Source organism: Halichoerus grypus, chromosome 13 (assembly GCF_964656455.1).
Source record: "Halichoerus grypus chromosome 13, mHalGry1.hap1.1, whole genome shotgun sequence".
NCBI lineage: Eukaryota > Metazoa > Chordata > Mammalia > Carnivora > Phocidae > Halichoerus > Halichoerus grypus.
Genome location: NC_135724.1, coordinates 95,431,383 through 95,451,595, shown reverse-complemented (window position 1 = coordinate 95,451,595; position 20,213 = coordinate 95,431,383). Strand labels below are relative to the sequence as shown.

At 39.9% G+C, this 20,213-nt stretch overlaps 1 protein-coding gene across 1 annotated transcript; it reads left to right on the top strand.

Annotated features, from left to right (window-relative positions):
* Positions 1-3,514: 3,514 nt before the first annotated feature.
* ZNF891 (zinc finger protein 891) lies at positions 3,515-9,543 on the top strand (the record flags this gene model as incomplete). The annotated part of the gene is given in 8 exon segments (XM_078060481.1): positions 3,515-3,817; positions 3,819-3,957; positions 3,960-4,022; positions 4,025-4,611; positions 4,613-4,787; positions 4,992-5,118; positions 5,120-5,220; positions 5,223-9,543. Coding segments are annotated over 8 exon segments (1,752 nt in total), but the record flags the coding sequence as incomplete, so codon positions are not given.
* Positions 9,544-20,213: the final 10,670 nt, after the last annotated feature.

Genomic DNA, 20,213 nt, shown 5'->3' with positions numbered 1-20,213 from the left:
TGGGAGTTCTGCTTTCTGGAAGAGTTCCTCAGCTTTGTCTTTAAATCTTTTTAAAACCTTTTTTTGTTTTTGTTATTATACTTTTAAATTTCCTAAGACCACTTATTTTGTGATTTTATATATATGTTAAAAAAAACAGCCATACATCCTTTTAATGTTTTATGAATGAAATATCTAATGATTTTTAGATTTATATTATGAAAATTTCAAAACACAAAAAAGTATAACAGACACCCTTGTATCCATCACTATTTTGAAGCAGATCTTTTACATGGTATATTGTAAATATTTCAAAATCTCTCTCCAGTAACTCCTTTAAAAATCATAAAAAATATATTATCACATCTACAGAATTAGCAGTACTTCTCTAATATCAAATGTATAGGCAGTGTTCAAAGTTTTCTGTTATTTCGTAAGTGTGTGTGTGTGGTTTTTTTGTTTTGTTTTGTTTTTGACTCATGGTCTAAATAAGTCTCATGCAGTTTTAGGTCTCTTTTAATTTAAGGTGTGCCTTAGAGAAATTATATCCCATTCTTGTTTCAATTGCATTTATCTTATGAGCATCTTTGAGGATGCTGCTGTCACTTTGAAATATGCCAGTGTTTTTCTCACTTTTTAGGATACTATTGACTTCTAGGTTGAAACTGTTTTCCTTTAACACTTTGAAGATACTATTCTGTGGTCTTCTGGCTTCATCTTTGCAGCTAAAAAGTCTGTAGTCAGTATAATTGGTATTTCTTTATAGGTAATTTGCCTTTTCTCTCCAGTAACTTCAAAATTTTACTCATCATTCCTGATGCTCTACAGCTTACTTCCAATGTATCCGGTGGATTTCAGAAATTTCCTCAGTGTGGCATGTGGTACATACATACACTTGGAGGTGAAGGACTCATATCTTTCTTTCAGCTTGGGATAGGAACAACCATTATCACTAATATTGCTTGCTTTATATTCCCTCTGTCCTCCTCTTCTAGAATTCCTATTACATACCTATTTATGTCCTTGATCCAGATGGGAATGGGAATGTGTGAAGTAGAATTTGCTTTCCAAAGAGATAGTCAGCTGTCTTGACACCATTTAATAACTATTCCATCCTTTCCCCGCAGTGATTCATAGTGCTGCCTTTATCATATATTAAATGTCTAGCTACACACCAATCTGTTTCTGAAGCTGTTTTATTTTTTATTATTGCCCCATTATCATCTGTTTAAATTACTAGAGATTTATTTTTTTTAAAGATTTTTACTTATTTATTTGACAGAGGGAGAGCAAGCACAAGCAGGGGGAATGGCAGGGAGAGGGAGAAGCAGGCTCTCCACTGAGCAGGGAGCCCAATGTGGGGCTTGATCCCAGAACCCTGGGATCACAACATGAGCCAAAGGCAGATGCTTAACCAACTGAGCCACCCAGGCACCCAAGTTACTAGAGATTTATAATGCTTTTTTTTTTTTATGATTTTATTTATCTATTTGACAGAGACAGCGAGAGAGAGAACACAAGCAGGGTAAGTGGGAGAGAGAGAAGCAGGCTTCCCGCCAAGCAGGGAGCCCAATGCGGGGCTCGATCCCAGGACCCTGGGATCATGACCTGAGCCGAAGGCAGACGCTTAATGACTGAGCCACCTAGGCACCCCAATGCATTTTTAAATATAGTAGGGTGGGGCGCCTGGGTGGCTCAGATGGTTAAGCGTCTGCCTTCGGCTCAGGTCATGATCCCAGGGTCCTGGGATCGAGTCCCACATCTGGCTCCTTGCTCAGCGGGAAGCCGGCTTCTCCCTCTCCCACTCTCCCTGCTTGTGTTCCCTCTCTCGCTGTCTCTCTCTCTGTCAAATAAATAAATAAAATCTTTAAAATAAATAAATAAATAAATAAATAAAGTAGGGTAAAGCACTATTTTAATAATTGCCTTGTTATTTATGTACCTTCATTTTGCTATAAAACCTTAAAATCAAATTGTCATTTCAAAAAATCCCTATTGAATATATAGATTAATGAAAATCCAATGCAATTCTAGTTAGAGAAAAATTGAAATCTTTATAATATTGAATCTTTCCATCCATGATCATGATGAATCCCTCCATTTATTCAGATACTTTTTCATGTTTGTCCCTAAAGTGTTTAGTTTTTCTAATTAGTTCTGTAACTAGAAAAGAAATAAAACATGGGGAATTAAGGAACAAGTCCAGAGTACAATTTTTAGCTTAAAAAGCTTTAACCAGAAGACTAAGTTCCTTTTTGAATAGAAAGCATAACTTTCTAATTTTTTTTCCTTCTGGAAGAAGGGTATGGATGGTGGGGGGGGGGTTCCTTCACAAAACCTTAATTGCCATGGACTCATTCAGCTTATTTGATTAATATTTGTTAAGTATCTGCCATGTGCTAGGAATATTCTAGGTACTTGGAATACAGCAATGAACAAATCAGATGGAAATCTATTTCTGTACAGTTTACACCAAAGTTACAGACTTATATACACTTCTGGTTTAAGGACATAGAATCTACCTGTCAAAGATATTTGTCTAAATAAAATTGCCAATTCTGTGATTTTGTCCATTAAAATTGAACTCTATTGTAGCATTGAGATAGAGGGCTCACATTTGAAGGTTATCATCTAACCTGCAAAAAGTAACACCTGTAAAAAACTAGCATAACAAATCATTGCATGATTTGTTGTGATCTTAAAGGCTCTAAGCATTCATTTTTTTGTATTCACACTGTATCTTTTTAAGATTTATTTTAAAGCCTTTGTAAAAATTGTGTAGGAAAGTACTGTGCCATCTTATTAACCTTAAGACCTCATTCCCAAAGTTTGGATCATGGATCATGCTTCTTTGTTGATTCCATTCAAGTTCTAGATAGAATAAATTATCATGAGGAAACATATACTCTGGGGAGAGAGATTGATTTGACGGTAATCAAATGAACGTTTGTTTCAAAGTCATGTATGTACCTTTAACAACTCCAATAAAATTCCCGAGTAGGAGCTAAATCATCAGTGCTGTTAATCATGTATGAGGTTATTCAGGTAAACAAGTTATATATAGGAAAGTAAGCATACCTAGAATAATTATGTTTGACAGGAAAATTATTTTCCCATTCCAAAAGTTAACTAAAAAAGTAGCAAAGTATGCACAAAATTTAATTAATTAACCATGCCTCTTTGAACTGGTTCTCTTTAGCTTTAATCTTTTTTCTTTTAATAATGCATGCTCCTTTCACACCTGTGCTGAACAGTAGTCTCCAGGAGAAGCTAGTACAAATAACGCAAGTTCTAGAAGGGGGCCAAGGATGACAGTATTGTATGTGACTACAAATCCCTGTAAAGATTTTAAGCTGGTCAAACCTTGCTGGGAGTAGGGGGGAGGGTCAACAATTTTTCTTTTTCCTTGCCAACAGTGGGGCTCTGTTTCCACCTTTCTTCTTTTACCTGAACCTGCCTCTTTGGCTACAGGGAGGACACCCCATGAAATGCCTTCACACCCTGATTGGATCAGAGGAACAAGAAAATATCCTGATCTCTGTACCCTATTGTGCAGGCAGATATCACTTTCAGACTCTTAAGATGGCAGCCATTGACCTATCCCTCATGGGCTCTGCCAACACAGGATTCTGTCTGTTTATACGTGAGAAATACTGAGGAAGAAAGGATGGTGGCTGGTTTTCCAGCAACCTGGTTACAGGTACCAGTGACCTTTAAAGATGTGGCTGTGGTGTTCACCCAGGAGGAGTGGATGATGCTTGATTCTGGTCAGAGACGAATTTACAGAGATGTGATGCTGGAAAACTATATGACTCTTACCTCAATGGAATATCAATTAATGGAAGCCTACTGTGATCTCCCCGTTGGGTCAAGAAGAGATAAGAACTATGAAAAGGAGACTTCTCTAAGGCACCTATCCAGACTGGGAGATTGAACTTAAAACCAAAGAATATTTTTAGGGAAAAATCATCCAATGGAGTGAAAAATGATAAGATTCATAATGGACAATTGGTCCTCCACATTAAGTGAAGACCAGGAATGCCATAGATCAGAAAACAGCACAAGATCCCAGAGAGAAATTTGAGGAAAGTGACCCAAAAGAAAACAGCACCTCAGGAGAGATTCTGTGACCATCATGAATTAGAGGAAAAGTCTAAACTTGGATCAAAACTTGTTTTTTCAAAGAGAGTCTCCACCAGTAAACATTGCCATAAATGTCAATTAGATATTGAGAGTTTGAAACATCATTCAGTTGTAAACAACTACAAGAGAAACTGTGTAAGAGGGAAGCTCTGTGAAAGTCATAAATATGATAGAGCTCTGTGGCATCTTGAAAAAAACTCAGCACAAAAATGTGCATGCTTCAAACATAGTATACACTTCAAGCATAATAATATGCTACCTATATATAACAATTTTCATATGGTGGAGAATTCCTATGAATGTAATAAAAGCAAGACTTTTTGTCATCATCCACCCAATAGGCAACAGGAGCAAACTCCTAATGGAGAGAAATGTCATAAATGTAATCAATGTGGGAAAGCCTTCAGAAGACTTTGTAATCTTATTTTGCACAAGAAAAGTCACATGGGCAAAAAACAATATGAATGTATAGAATGTGGGAAAGTCTTCCAACGATTCTTCAACCTGAAGGAGACATGTAAGAACTCACACTGGTGAGAAACCCTACAAATGTAATCAATGTGGAAAAACTTTCAGTCAAAAAATATCTCTTAAGATTCATGTGAGAACTCACACTGGAGAGAAACCTTATGAGTGTAATCATTGTGGAAAATCCTTTGGCACAAGTTCTTTTTTTTTTTTTTTTTTAAAGATTTTATTTACTTATTTGACAGAGTGAGAGATAGCGAGAGCAGGAACACAAGCAGGGGGAGTGGGAGAGGGAGAAGCAGGCTTCCCGCCAAGCAGGGAGCCCGATGTGGGACTCGATCCCAGAACCCCGGGATCATGACCTGAGCCGAAGGCAGACGCTTAACGACTGAGCCACCCAGGCGCCCCCTTTGGCACAAGTTCTTACCTAATAGTGCACAAGAGAATACATACTGGGGAGAAACTCTATGACCGCAATGACTGTGGAAAAGCCTTTACTATAAGCTCGCACCTTAAAGTTCACAAGAAAACACACTCGAGGGAATCTCTACAAATGCAATGACTGTGGGAAAGTTTTTAGTGGTCTCTCATCCCTTAGAATACATGTGAGAACTCATACTGGAGAGAAACCCATCAATGTAAGGAATGTAGGAAAACCTTCAGTGTTTCCTCTTCCCTTAGGAGACTTGTGAGAACTCACACTGGAGAAAAACCCTATGAATGTATTCAATGTGGAAAAGCCTTGAGTTGGAGTTCTTCACTTATTATACACAAGAGAATTCATACTGGGAGAGAAACTATAAATGTTATGAATGTGGAATTGATTTATTGTCTTCAGGTGGACTCCAACTCATTATTTCAGGCTTTATCGCCCAAAATAAGCATTTAAGACTATAGTCCTCTAGGGGCGCCTGGGTGGCTCAGTTGGTTAAGCATCTGCCTTCAGCTCAGGTCATGATCCCAGGGTCCTGGGATCAAATCCCGCATCGGGCTCCCTGCTCAGCGGGGAGTCTGCTTCTTCCTCTCCCTCTGCCTGCCACTCCCCCTGCTTGTGCTCTGTCTCTCTGTCAAATAAAAAAATAATAAAAATAAAATCTTAAAAAAAAGACTATAGTCCTCTAAATACCTCTTCAACTATGTAACACATTTTGGTCTGTGTTTATTTTAACTCTAAATGTTGTATAAAATTTTATTATGACTTAACAAGTCTATAACTGTTTAGAATTGTTTTCAAAATAGTTAAAAGTTTGCAGTTATTTTCTTATTTTCTTTTTTAAAAAAGACATTCATTTTAGAGAGAGAGAGCAAGGGGCAGGGGGAAAGGGAGAGAAAGAATCCCAAGCAGACTCCCCACTGAGTGTGGAGCCCAGTGCAGGTCTTGACCCCACAACCCCAAGATCACAGCCCAAGCCAAAATCAAGAGTCAGATGCCCAACCGGCTGAGCCACCCAGACACCCTTATTATTGTTGATTTCTAAATTAACTGCATTTCTAGGAATGCATCCATTTCTTCCAGATTATCTAATTTGCTGGCATATGGTTGCTCTTAATATGTTCTTATAATTGTTTGTATTTCTTTGGTGTTGGTTGTGATTTCTCCTCTTTCATTCATGATTTTATTTGGGTCATTTCTCTTTTCTTTTTGATAAGTCTGGCCAGGGGTTTATCAATCTTGTTAATTCTTTCAAAGAACCAGCTCCTAGTTTCGTTGATCTGTTCTACTGTTCTTTTGGTTTCTATTTCATTGATTTCTGCTCTGATCTTTATTATTTCTCTTCTCCTGCTGGGTTTAGGCTTTATTTGCTGTTCTTTCTCTAGCTCCTTTAGGTATAGGGTTAGGTTGTGTATTTGAGACCTTTCTTGTTTCTTGAGAAAGTCTTGTATTGCTATATACTTTCCTCTTAGGACTGCCTTTGCTGCATCCCAAAGATTTTGAACAGTTGTGTTTTCATTTTCATTTGTTTCCATGAATTTTTTAAATTCTTCTTTAATTTTCTGGTTGATCCATTCATTCTTTAGTAGGATGCTCTTTAGCCTCCATGTATTTGAGTTCTTTCCGACTTTCCTCTTGTGATTGAGTTCTAGTTTCAAAGAATTGTGGTCTGAAAATATGCAGGGAATGATCCCAGTCTTTTGGTACCAGTTGAGACCTCTGATTTGTGACCTAGGATGTGATCTATTCTGGAGAATGTTCCATGGACACTAGAGAAGAATGTGTATTCTGTTGCTTTGGGATGGAATGTTCCTAGAGATGTATAAACTACCAAAACTGAACCAGGAAGAAATAGAAAACCTGAACAGACCTATAACCACTAAGGAAATTGAAGCAGTCATCAAAAATCTCCCAACAAACAAAAGCCCAGGGCCAGATGGCTTCCCAGGGGAATTCTACCAAACATTTAAAGAATTGATACCTATTCTTCTGAAACTGTTCCAAAAAGCAGAAATGGAAGGAAAACTTCCAAACTTGTTTTATGAGGCCACCAACCTTGATCCCAAAACCAGACAAAGACCCCATCAAAAAGAATTACACACCAATATCCTTGATGAACATGCATGCAAAAATTCTCACCAAAATACTAGCCAATAGGATCCAACAGTACATTAAAAGGATTATTCACCACGACCAAGTGGGATTTATCCCTGGGCTGCAAGGTTGGTTCAACATCCACAAATCAATCAGTGTGATACAATACATTAATAAAAGAAAGAACAAGAACCATGTGATCCTCTCAATAGATGCAGAAAAAGCATTTGACAAAGTACAGCATCCTTTCTTGATCAAAACTCTTCAGAGTATAGGGATAGAGGGTGCATACCTCAATATCATAAAAGCTATCTATGAAAAACCTACAGCAAATATCATTCTCAATGGGGAAAAACTCAGAGCTTCCCCCTAACGTCAGGAACACGGCAGGGATGTCCACTATCACCACTGCTATTCAACATAGTATTAGAAGTCCTAGCCACAGCAATCACAACAAAAAGAAACAAAAGGCATCTGAATCGGCAAAGAAGAAGTCAAACTCTCACTCTTTGCAGATGATATGATACTTTATGTGGAAAACCCAAAAGACTCCACCCCAAAACTGCTAGAACTCATACAGGAATTCAGTCAAGTGGCAGGATATAAAATCAATGCACAGAAATCAGTGGCATTCCTATACACCAACAACAAGACAGAAGAAAGAGAAATTAAGGAGTCAATCCCATTTACAGTTGCACCGAAAACCATAAGATACTTAGGAATAAATCTAACCAAAGAGGCAAAGAATCTGTACTCAGAAAACTATAAAATACTCATGAAAGAAATGGAAAAATGTTCCATGCTCATGGATTGGAAGAACAAATATTGTGAAGATGTCAATGCTGCCTAGAGCAATCTACACATTTAATGCAATCCCTATCAAAATACCATCAACCTTTTTCAAAGAAATGGAACAAATAATCCTAAAATTTGTATGGAACAAGAAAAGACCCCAAACAGCCAGAGGAATATTGAAAAAGAAAAGCAAAGCTGGCAGCATCACAATTCCGGACTTCCAGCTCTATTACAAAGCTGTAATCATCAAGACAGCATGGTCCTGGGACAAAAACAGACACATAGATCAATGGAACAGAATAGAGAGCCCAGAAATGGACCCTCAACTCTATGGTCAACTAATCTTCGACAAAGCAGGAAAGAATGTCCAGTGGAAAAAAGACAGTCTCTTCAACAAATGGTGTTGGGAAAATTGGACAGCCACATGCAGAAGAATGAAACTGGACCATTTCCTTACACCACACACAAAAATAGACTCCAAATGGTTGAAAGACCTAAATGTGAGACAGCAGTCCATCAAAATCCTAAAGGAGGGGCGCCTGGATGGCTCAGTCGTTAAGTGTCTGCCTTCGGCTAGGTCATGATCCCAGGGTCCTGGGATCAAGCCCCACATAGGGCTCCATGCTCTGCGGGAAGCCTGCTTCTCCCTCTCCCACTCCCCCTGCTTGTGTTCCTGCTCTCGCTATCTTTGTCTCTGTCAAATAAATAAATAAAATCTTAAAAAAAAAAATCCTAAAGGAGAACACAGGCAGCAACCTCTTCGACCTCAGCCGCAGCAACTTCTTCCTAGAAACATCGCCAAAGGCAAGGGAAGCAAGGGCAAAAATGAACTATTGGGACTTCATCAAGATAAAAACTTTTGCACAGCAAAGGAAACACCCAACAAAACCAAAAGACAACCGACAGAATGGGAGAAGATATTTGCAAATGACTTATCAGATAAAGGGCTAGTATCCAAAATCTATAAAGAACTTATCAAAGTCAACACCCAAAGAATAAATGATCCAATCAAGAAATGGGCTGAAGACATGAACAGACATTTTTCCAAAGAAGACATCCAAATGGCCAACAGACACATGAAAAAGTGCTCAACATCACTTGGCATCAGGGAAATCCAAATCAAAACCTCAATGAGATACCACCTCACATCAGTCAGAATGGCTAAAATAACAAGTCGGGAAATGACAGATGTTGGCGGAGCTGTGGAGAAAGGGGAGTCCTCCTACACTGTTGGTGGGAATGCAAGCTGGTGCAGCCACTCTGGAAAACAGTATGGAGATTCCTCAAAAAGTTGAAAATAGAGCTACTGTACGACCCAGCAATTGCACTACTGGGTATTTACCCCAAAGATACAAATGTAGGGATCCGAAGGGTACGTGCACCCCGATGTTTATAGCAGCAATGTCCACAATAGCCAAACTGTGGAAAGAGCCAAGATGTCCATCAACAGATGAATGGATAAAGAAGATGTGGTATATATATACAATGGAATATTATGCAGCCATCAAAGGGAATGAAATCTTGCCATTTGCAACAACGTGGATGGAACTGGAGAGTATTATGCTGAGCGAAATAACTCAATCAGAGAAAGACAGGTATCATGTGATCTCACTGATACGAGGAATTCTTAATCTCAGGAAACAAACTGAGGGTTGCTGGAGTGGGGGGTGGGGTGGGAGGGATGGGGTGGCTGGGTGGTAGACATTGGGGAGGGTTTGTGCTATGGTGAGCGCTGTGAATTGTGCAAGACTGTTGAATCTCAGATCTGTACCTCTGAGACAAATAATACATTATATATTTTTAAAAAAAGATAGCAAGAAGGGAAAAATGAAGGGGGGGAAATCAGAGGGGGAGACGAACCATGAGAGACGATGGACTCTGAGAAACAAACAGGGTTCTAGAGGGGAGGGGGGTGGGGGATGGGTTAGCCTGGTGATGGGTATCAAAGAGGGCACGTTCTGCATGGAGCACTGGGTATTATACGCAATCAATCATGGAACACTACTTCAAAAACTAATGATGTAATGTATGGTGATTAACATAACGTAATAAAATTTTAAAAAAATAATAAATTAACTGCATTATGTTTAGAGTATCTGGGGTGGCTCATATGATATTTATTGGTATTTTCTTGGGAGTTGCTTTCTGGCCTGTTGTGGCAGGTATTGTTAGTAGGCAGTCAGCCATCCAGCTCATCCTTCCCTATTGATAATCCTATTTTAACTCACAATAACAATATGTCGAGTTACAAAACTCCTCAGTCTCCTTGCAGCCAACTGTAGCCATAATCCTCATTCCTGATTAATCAAAAATAGTATCACTGGAAACAGACTTATCTGGTTTTTTCTTCTTGCCTTTTGCACTTTACCTTTCTGCCTTCCCCATTCTTTTCCCTTTCAGTTTTCCACTCCTAGAGCTGAAGGAGCCATCTGTGACCATGAGAATGACACCCATGGCCTAAGGATGGTATAGAAGGAGATCCTGGTTCCTCAGAGACCTCTTTAAATAGCTGTACCAGAACTGTACTGCTTGTATCTGGATATTTTTATGTGAGAAAAGTAAGCTTATTGATGTTAAAAAGCACATGCCTACAGTCCACACAGTAACCTTGTTTTTTAAAAAGAGAAAAACCAAAGAGGTACGTAGAGTAAATATTTTAGGTTGGATGCATATATTGGACAGGAACATAGAGAAGGGAGGAATGAAAGAAGAATGTTGACAGAACTTTTGTGCTTAGGCTAGAAATAATGATGGATCCAAGGTCACCAAAGCCGAAAGATCAGAGAAGCAGGGAAATCCCAATATTTGAGTATTAGAAATCCAGAGAGTTTTCAGAGAGGGGAAGTTACCAGTTTTAGTTGCTGAAAGCAGCCCTTGAGATTTTGCTACTTGGTCTTACAGATACTGACCAGCTTAGCTCTAATTTATTAAGAAACAAAACATAGAAAGAGGAACCTATGATGGAAGAAAGAGGTAGTAGGTGCAGTTTTAGTCATGATACCTTTATAGAGTTGTGAAACATCCAGATGAACTGGATGGTATGCTGCAGTTCTGGACCTGAGGAGGTGTCGAGGACAGAGATGCAACTTCAGCAACATCAGTAAATAGACTATAGTAGGTCTTGTGAAGGTGACTAAGATTGCATAGGGAAAATGGATGGTGGAAAAAGACAGTGTCTACCACTGATCATGAAGACCTGCTATATTTAGAGGTAGCCTTAAAAAAGGAATCTTAGTAGATAAGAGGAGAACCATAAAGACGAGTTTTGCCAGACCAAGACAAACTAGTGTCTCAAGAAGGAAGATAAAGTTGGTTCTTTTAAATACTACTTAGAGGTCAAATTCAATGAAGTCTTAAAAAGTGAATGTATCACAGAGCAACATGAGGAATATTGTTGACCTTGGTTAGAAATAATAATGTTGAGGATGGATGGTAGGTTGGGATGAGTTTAGTAATCCATAAAGTAAGTAAAGACTGAATATAGACAAGTTTGAATACGAGAAAAAGGGTAGTAGCAAGAGAGATTTGGTCAAGGCAAGAGATTTTTAAAACAATGAGAAACGGGCGCCTGGGTGGCTCAGTTGTTGAGCGTCTGCCTTCAGCTCAGGTCATGATCCCAGGGTCCTGGGATCGAGTCCCGCATTGGGCTCCTTCCTCGGCGGGAAGCCTGCTTCTCCCTCTCCCACTCCCCCTGCTTGTGTTCCTGCTCTCACTGTCTCTGTCTCTGTCAAATAAATAAATAAAATCTTTAAAAAAAAAAAAAAAAAAACAATGAGAAACTAGGGGTGCCTGGGTGGCTCAGCTGGTTGAGTGACCGATTCTTGGTTTCAGCTCAAGTTGTGATCTCGGGGTCATGAGATCGAACCCAGGTTAGGCTCAGCACTTTGCGCGGAGTCTGCTTAGAACTCTCTCTCTCAAATGAATGGATAAATCTTAAAAAAAAAAAAAAATGAGAAACTAGAACATGTGTAAATCCTAATGTAATGTATCCACTATGGAGAGATTAAATATGCGGGTGTAAGGAGACAGAGTCAATAATACGAAGTTCCTGAGATGGGGTTGGAGGTGTCTGGAGCACTGTGTGAAAGTATTGTTAGCTGTAAGAAGATACTTCCACAAGCAAAGGAAAGGAGGAGTGGGTGGGCTGGTTTTAATTACCTGTTTCTTTACTTACATCTGAGTTATTTGAGCCGTCCTCAGAGTATCTGAACTATAAAGTGCTGTTTGGTTTTTTAATTTAAGAGGTACTTTCTGAAGGAGGGAAAACTTCCAGATTCATTCTGTGAAGCCAGCATTACCCTGATACCAAAACCAGTTAAAGATACCACTAAAAAAAAGGGCGGGGGGGGGGGGGACTACAGGCCAGTATTATGAACATGGATGCAAAAATTCTCAATAAAATACTAGCAAGCTGAAACCGACAGCATATTTTTAAAAAATCATTCACCACAATCAAGACGGGATTCTTCCTGGGTTGCAAGGGTGGTTCAGTAGTTCCAAATCAACAAATGTGATAAAGTGATTTCACATTAATGAAAGGATAAGAACCATATGATCATATCAATAGATGCACAAAGCATTTGATAAAGTACAGCATCCATTCATGATGAAAAACCTTCAACAAAGTGTTTAGAGGGAACATAACCTCAACACAGTGAAGGCCATATATTAAAAACCCATAGGGGCGCCTGGGTGGCTCAGTCGTTAAGCGTCTGCCTTCGGCTCAGGTCATGATCCCAGGGTCCTGGGATTGAGCCCCGCATCGGGCTCCCTGCTCAGTGGGAAGCCTGCTTCTCCCTCTCCCACTCCCCCTGCTTGTGTTCCCTCTCTCACTGTGTCTCTCTCTGTCAAATAAATAAATAAAATCTTAAAAAAAAAAAAAAACCATAGCTAATACCATTCTCACTGGGGAAAACAGAGCATTCCCCCTATGGTCAGGAACAAGACAGGGACGTCCCCTGTCACTGCTGTTATTTAACATAGTACTGGAAGTCCTAGCCACAGCAATCAGAGAACAAAAAAAAATAAGCAGCATCCAGGGGCGCCTGGCTTGCTCATTCAATACAGCATGCAGCTTTATCTCAGGGTCATGAGTTCAAGCCCCATGTCGGGCATAGGGCCTACTTAAAAAAATAAAAGATAAAAGGCATCGAAATTGGCAAGTAAGAAGTAAAACTCACTATTTGGAGATGACATGATACTCTCTATAGAAAACCTGAAAGACCACCAAAAAAAAAATGCTAGAAGTGATAAGCGAATTCAGTAAAGTCACAGGATACAAAACCAATGTACAGAAATCTGCTGCATTTCTATACACCAATAATGAAGCAGCAGAAAGAGAAATTAAGGAATCAGTCGCATTTGGAATTGCACCAAAAACAATAAAATACCTAGGAATAAACCTAACCAAAGAGGTGAAGTGAATGCAAAGAAGTGAAGGGAACATTTAGGGAATTCATTAAGGGCATAAAGGAGCTGCTTTATCATTCAGGGGAATCTAAGAGGGCACCATGTAAACAATTCCCAGAAGTGCAGGAATTTGGGATTTGTGGCTGGGACATGAGGAATACCAAAGAGTGTTGTGACAGTATTACAGAGAAAATAAGATCAGAGCTGGGGGTGGGCTGAGACTTTGGGCTGTGACCAGTGAAAACAAACTTTAAAGGGAGGATAAATTAAATCTCAGCAGGTTCTAAAAAGAGGGTGGATACTTAGGTCTGAAAGGATTCACATAGAGCTCGGACAGGAGAGCCTGCAGATACGCCGTGGAACCAAGTGTTCCTTCTGTTCAGTAGCTGCTAGCAGTCCTCGAGGGGATGGCAGTAGCAGACAGCAAATAGAAAGTGATTCCAAAAGCATGTGGTCCGTGCACGAGGAGATACATTAAGTGGTGTTCGGGGCTGTGCTGGGCCGGAGACTGGGGTCTGCCTACGGATGTGGGCTGCAGGCTCAGGCACAGACTCGCCCGGCACACCTCACCAGGGTTTTAGTGCAACAGCCTTCTACCTGGATTCTCTGACTTGAATCCTACTTTGTTCCGGTATGTTTTCCATGCAGCTGCCATGGTAGCCTTCTATTATTTTTTATTATGGTTAGTGGGTTTTAGTTATAAAACGAATACATGCATCTGAGAGAAAAATGTGAACAACTTCTGTCCTAGATAAGAGAAGGGAAAACCTTTGCTCCTTCTCAGATGCTTCTGCCCTAGAAAGTTAACATTGTAGAGGAATATGCGTTCTGTCACACTCTATTCTATATACATACAAATATATTGCTTTCTTCTTATAAAAATTGGTCATACCTTTGCCTCTTTATAAAATCTACTTTTCTATGTCAGTACATATAGTTCTTTTTCTTTTTTTTTTTTTTAAGTAAGCTCTATGCCCACCATTGGGCTTGAAAACATGATCATGATCAAGAGTTGCATGCTCTACCAACTAAGCCAGCTAGGTGCCCCAATATATATGGTTCTATTTCATTCTTAATAGCTGCTTAGTATTTGATTATATGGATGTAACGTATTTAATCCATTTTCCCCTCCAGATGTTTATAATAAACAATATTGTTCATTGCAATGTTCACATCCAAACAATATTGTTTAGCTATCTTGCTTTCCTTTCATTTGTTCATACTGCTCCCAGGATGATCCATCCAATGTGCTAATCACATTATATTATAGTTCATGTTTAAATCCTCCACTGGCTTTTTCATTCCTTTAAGCTAAAATCTTTTTACATGACCTTCCATGCTCAAATTCTTACCTTTCTGGGCCACATTCCTTGCTACACCATCTCTTTACTCCCTCTCTGGACCATAACCTGGCCTGTTCACCGGGGGCTCTGAACCCTCTGCTTTCACAGGCTGGTCACACTACCACAGTATCATCTGTTTCATTGTGTATCTTACCGTCTAAACTGTAAGCTTTGGTAAGGTGAGAACTTTGTTTCAGGTGTTCACTGTTTTAATCCTGGTACTTGGCCCATAGTAGGTATTCATTTAAACATTTAAAACTTTTAGGTGCCTGGGTAGCTCAGTTGGTTAAGCGACTGCCTTCGGCTCAGGTCATGATCCATGCTCGGCGGGGAGTCTGATTCTTCCTCTGACCCTCCCCCCTCTCATGTTCTCTCTCTCATTCTCTCTCTCTCTCAAATAAATAAAACCTTTTAAAAAATAAACATTTAAAACTTTTCAGTAAATTTTATGCCTTTTCTTTTTAACTTAGTATTTTAGTGGAGGCCTAAGTTAAAACAAGGGCTGCGTTTTAAGTGATTGTATAAGGCAAAAATTGCATGAATCAAAATTTCATTTTTCTAAGCACTGGAGTCACATTCAGCAAGCTATCCCACCATGAGGAGCATGTTCAGAGAACTGCAGTTTATTTTTTTTATTATATATATATTTTTAAAGATTTTATTTGAGACAGCACACACACGAGTACAAGCAGGGGGCAGAGGCAGAGGGAGAAGCAGGCTTCCCGCTGAGCAGGGAGCCCGACACGGGACTCAACGCACAGGACTCAATTCCAGGACCCTGAGATCATGACCTGAGCCGAAATCAAAGAGCTGGACACCCAATCAACTGAGCCACCCAAGTGCCCCGAGGGAGAGTATCTTAAGCACACTCCATGCCCAGCATAGAGCCTGATGCAGAGCTCAATCTCACAGCCCTGAGATCATGATCTGAGCCGAAATCAAGAGTCAGACGCTTAACTGTGTCACGCAAGCTGCCCTCTATTGTTAATTTTTTGAGGAACCTCTATACTGTGTACCACCGTGGTTACACCAATTTACATTACCACCAGCAATGCATGAAAGTTCTCTTTTCTCCACATCCTTGCCAACACTAGTTATTTCTTGTCTTTTTTATACTAGCTGTTTTAACAGGTGTAAGGTGGTATCTCATTTTGGTTTTGGTTTGCACTTCCCTGATGATTAGTGATGTTGAGCATCTTTTCCTGTGTCTGTTGGCCATCCATATATCTTTGGAAAAACATCTACTCGGGTCCTCTGCCCATTATTAAATTAGATTATTCAGTTATTTGGGTATTGAGTTGAATAAGTTCTTTATGTATCTTGTATATTAACCCCTTATTGAACACATTGAATGCAATTATCTTCTCTCATTCATTAGGTTCCCTTTTCATGTTGTTGATGGTTTACTTTGCTGTTTAAAAGCTTTTTAGCTTGATGCAATACCAATAGTCTATTTTTGCTTTTGTTTCCTTTTCCTGAGGAGACAAATCTAGAAAAATGTTGTCAAGGCCAATGGCCAAGAGATACCTGCCTTTTAGGAGTTTTAAGATTTCAGGTCTCCCATTTAAGTCTTTGAGTTTTTGTGTATGCTGTAAGAAAGTGGCCCATGGGGGCGCCTGGGTGGCTCAGTCGTTAAGCGTCTGCCTTCGGCTCAGGTCATGATCCCGGGGTCCTGGGATCGAGCCCCACATCAGGCTCCCTGCTCTGCAGGAAGCCTGCTTCTCCCTCTCCCACTACCCCTGCTCGTGCTCTCTCTCTCTCACTGTGTCTCTCTCTGTCAAATAAATAAAATCTTAAAAAAAAAAAAAAAAAGTGGCCCATGTAGCCACTTTCCATGTGGCTGTCCAGTTGTCCCAATGCCATTTATTGAGGAGACTATCATTTTTCCATTGTATATTCCCTCCTTTGTCATAGATTAATTGACCATATAAGGGAGGGCTTATTTCTGACTCTCCATCTTGTTCCATTGATCTGTGTTCACTGATCTATATTACTAGTGATTTCTGAGCCATAAATTTCTTCTTTTACCTGTCTATTCTATAGTTTATATAGTAAAGAGCTAAGTTTTCTATTTTTTAAGTAAACAATTACATCATGAAACTTAATAATTTTCAAAAGCATGATTTTACTATCTTCAAAGTCATACACAGATTTGCTTACACTGTTATTGGATATATCAATTCTATCCATTTTTTAAAGTATCAGATTTTTTTTTTACTTTTTTTTTTTGAAGATTTTATTTACTTATTTGACAGAGAGATAGAGAGTACAAGTAGGCAGAGCGGCAGGCAGAGGGAGAGAGAGAAGCAGGCTCTCCGCTGAGCAGGGAGCCCGATGTGGGGCTTGATCCCAGGACCCTGAGATCATGACCTGAGCTGAAGGCAGATGCTTAACAACTGAGCCACCCAGGCACCCCCTTTCTTTTACATTTTTAAAACCACTTTTTCTATCTCCATTTTTTTAAAGGCAAACTTTTTGAAAAGGACATTTGAAAAGTATTGCTAAGGGGAATGGACTCTTTTTAGACTTCATTTAGGGGCACCTGGCTGGCTCAGTCAGTGGAGCATGTGACTCTTGATCTCGGAGTTGTGGGTTCAATCCCCATGTTGGGTGTACAGATTACTTAAAAATAAAATCTTTTGAAAAGAGATAGACTTGGGGAGCCTGGGTGGCTCAGTCGGTTTAACATCTGCATTCGGCTCAGGTCATGGTCCTGGGGTCCTGAAATCAAGCCCCGTGTCAGGCTCCCTGTTTAGCAGGGAGTCTGTTTCTCCCTCTCCCTCTGCACCTCCCCCCTGCTCGTGCTCACTAGCTTACTCTCTCTCTCAAATAAATAAAATCTTAAGAAAAAGACCATCTAAATTGACTTCTAGGCTAAATTCAAAATATGAGTGGAAAAAATAAGATGCTAGGATAAGAATAAGGGGACTTATGTTAGATAAGGAAGTCAAGAAGGGTCTCCATGAGATGACATTTAAGCCAAAATCTGAAGGAAAGGAAGTAGTCCTCCATGGAGGATGAAGACTGGAGGGACAGAAGAGCTTTCTAAGAACAGCAAAGCCAGAGTCCTCACTCAGACCTTGGTATATTTTCCCTCTCTCCCTCTGTCAGTATTTTTGTTGATTTGCCTTCCTGTTTACTAATCTTTTGTTGTGTTCAATGTGCTGTTAAATCCATCTATTAAATTCTTAATTCCAGATACTGTGTCTTCAATTCTAGAATAGCCAGCCATTTGACTGTTTTTTTATAGATTCTAATTACTAGTTGAAATTGTCCAGTTTTCTTTTTCTTTCATCCTCTCATATATTTTAACATATTAACCATATTTACATCAAAATCCTTGTCTAAAATCCCCAATACCTAAGTCAGCTCTGCGTGTGCTTCTCTTGTCTCTCTTGTCTCTCACTGATTACAGGCACAGCTCAGAGATACTGCAGGTTGTTTCCAGACGCTGCAGTGAAGCGAAAATACTGCAACAGAGCAAGTCAAATGAAGTTTTTGTTTCCCAGTACATATAAATGTTATGCTTATACTACAGTCTATTAAGTGTATAATACAGTTATTTCCCCCCAAAATGGACATACCTTAATTAAATATTTTCTTGCCAAAGAAAAAAAAAAAAGCGAGCTAACCATCACGTAGGCTTTCACCAGGTCATAGTCTTTTTGTCGGTGGAGGGTATCGCCTCGCTGCTGATGGCTGCTGATTGATCAGGGCGGTCTTTGCTGAAGGTTGGGGTGCTGTGGCATTTTCTTAAGATAATGAAGTTTAATCCATTAATTAATCTTCCTTTCATGAATGATTTCTCTATAGCGTATGATGCTGTTTGACAGCATTTTACCCACAGAATTTCTTTCAAAATTAGAGTCAATCCTCTCAAGTCCTCCCACTGCTTTACCAAGTTTATGTAATATTTTAAGTTCTCTGTCATTTCAACAGTCTTCACAGCATCTTCACCAAGAGTAGATTCCATCTCAGGGAACCACTTCTTTGCTCATCCATAAGAAGCAACTCCTCATCTGTTAAAATTTTATCATTAGCTTGCAGCAATTCAATATAATGAAAAAAAAATTAATATTATAAAAGAATTACCAAAATGTGATAGAGACATAAAATGAGCAAATACTACTGGAAAAATGGCACAGATAGACTTGCTCACCACAGGGTTGCCACAAACCTTCAATTAAAAGAAAAAGAAAGGCAGTATCTGCAAAGCACAATAAACTGAAGTATATCTATATGTGATCCTATTCTTCACATGCCTAGTAATTATATATATATTTTGCCAGACTTTATGTTTAAAAGAACCACAGGGGCTCCAGGTTCTGTTACCTTCTACCAGAGAGTTTCTCCTTTCCTCTGCTAATTTGAGAGGCTAATCACCCATGTCCAGTAAGATTGAGCTGGGTCAAAGCTCCATTAAATTTCTAATAAGCTTCAGTTTACCCTTGTTTAGCCTCTGTTTTGGGTAGGACTCTCCTGAAGCTTTTATTTTATTTTTTTTAAAGATTTATTTATTTGACAGAGAGAGCGAGAGAGGAAACACAAGCAGGGGGAGTGGGAGAGGGAGAAGCAGGCTCCCTGCAGAGCAGGGAGCCTGATGCGGGGCTCGATCCCAGGACCCTGGGATCATGACCTGAGCTGAAGGCAGACGCTTAATGACTGAGCCACCCAGGCGCCCCTTTCCTGAAGCTTTTAAATTGGAGGGCTTGAGGGCGCCTGGGTGGCTCAGTTGGTTAAGTGACTGCCTTCAGCTCAGGTCATGATCCTGGAGTCCCTGGATCGAGTCCCGCATCGGGCTCCCTACTTGACAGGGAGTCTGCTTTGCCCTCTGACCCTTCCCCCTCTCATGTGCTCTCTCTCTCATTCTCTGTCTCTCAAATAAATAAATAAAATCTTTAAAAATAAATAAATAAATAAATCTGAGGGCTTGGTAGTTTCTAATCTCCTTGACCTCCTACCCCATGCAGCTTCAAACTTTGATAGACAGCTTGAGGGGAGACTGGCCATTTATCTTGGGCAGCCACCTTCTCGAGTGGGTTTTTCATTCCTAAGCACCAAAGACACTGCAGACACTTCACTCTTTTGGAAGCTTTTATTTTGGCTCTCCAGCCTCCTGCACAGTCCTAAATTCAGCAAATGTCCCAGGGGAGGGAACCAGCTATGCATTTGAAGATTCTCAAGTTCCTAATCTGCCATTTCAACTTCAACTGACCACAAAAACTCTTGGGATTTCTCTCTTGCTTCCACAGCTCAATGATGCCTTTTAAAATAGGATTTTTGTATTGTATCTGGTTGTTGCCACAATTCTACATCCTATTTGAAAGCAGACTTTTTGAAGACATTATAAGTAGCCATGAAACCCGACCTCATACTAACAACAGTGCATTCACATGGAGAGAGAACCGTAAGAACTGTCGCACCCGTATCAGACAGGCACCAGTGCAGGGCAGCTGCACGTAAGTGTGCCGGGTGCCGAGAGCCACCCGGCTGTGCACTCAGATCAACTGTATGCAAGGGAACCACTCTGAAGCTCAACTCGGTTAAGG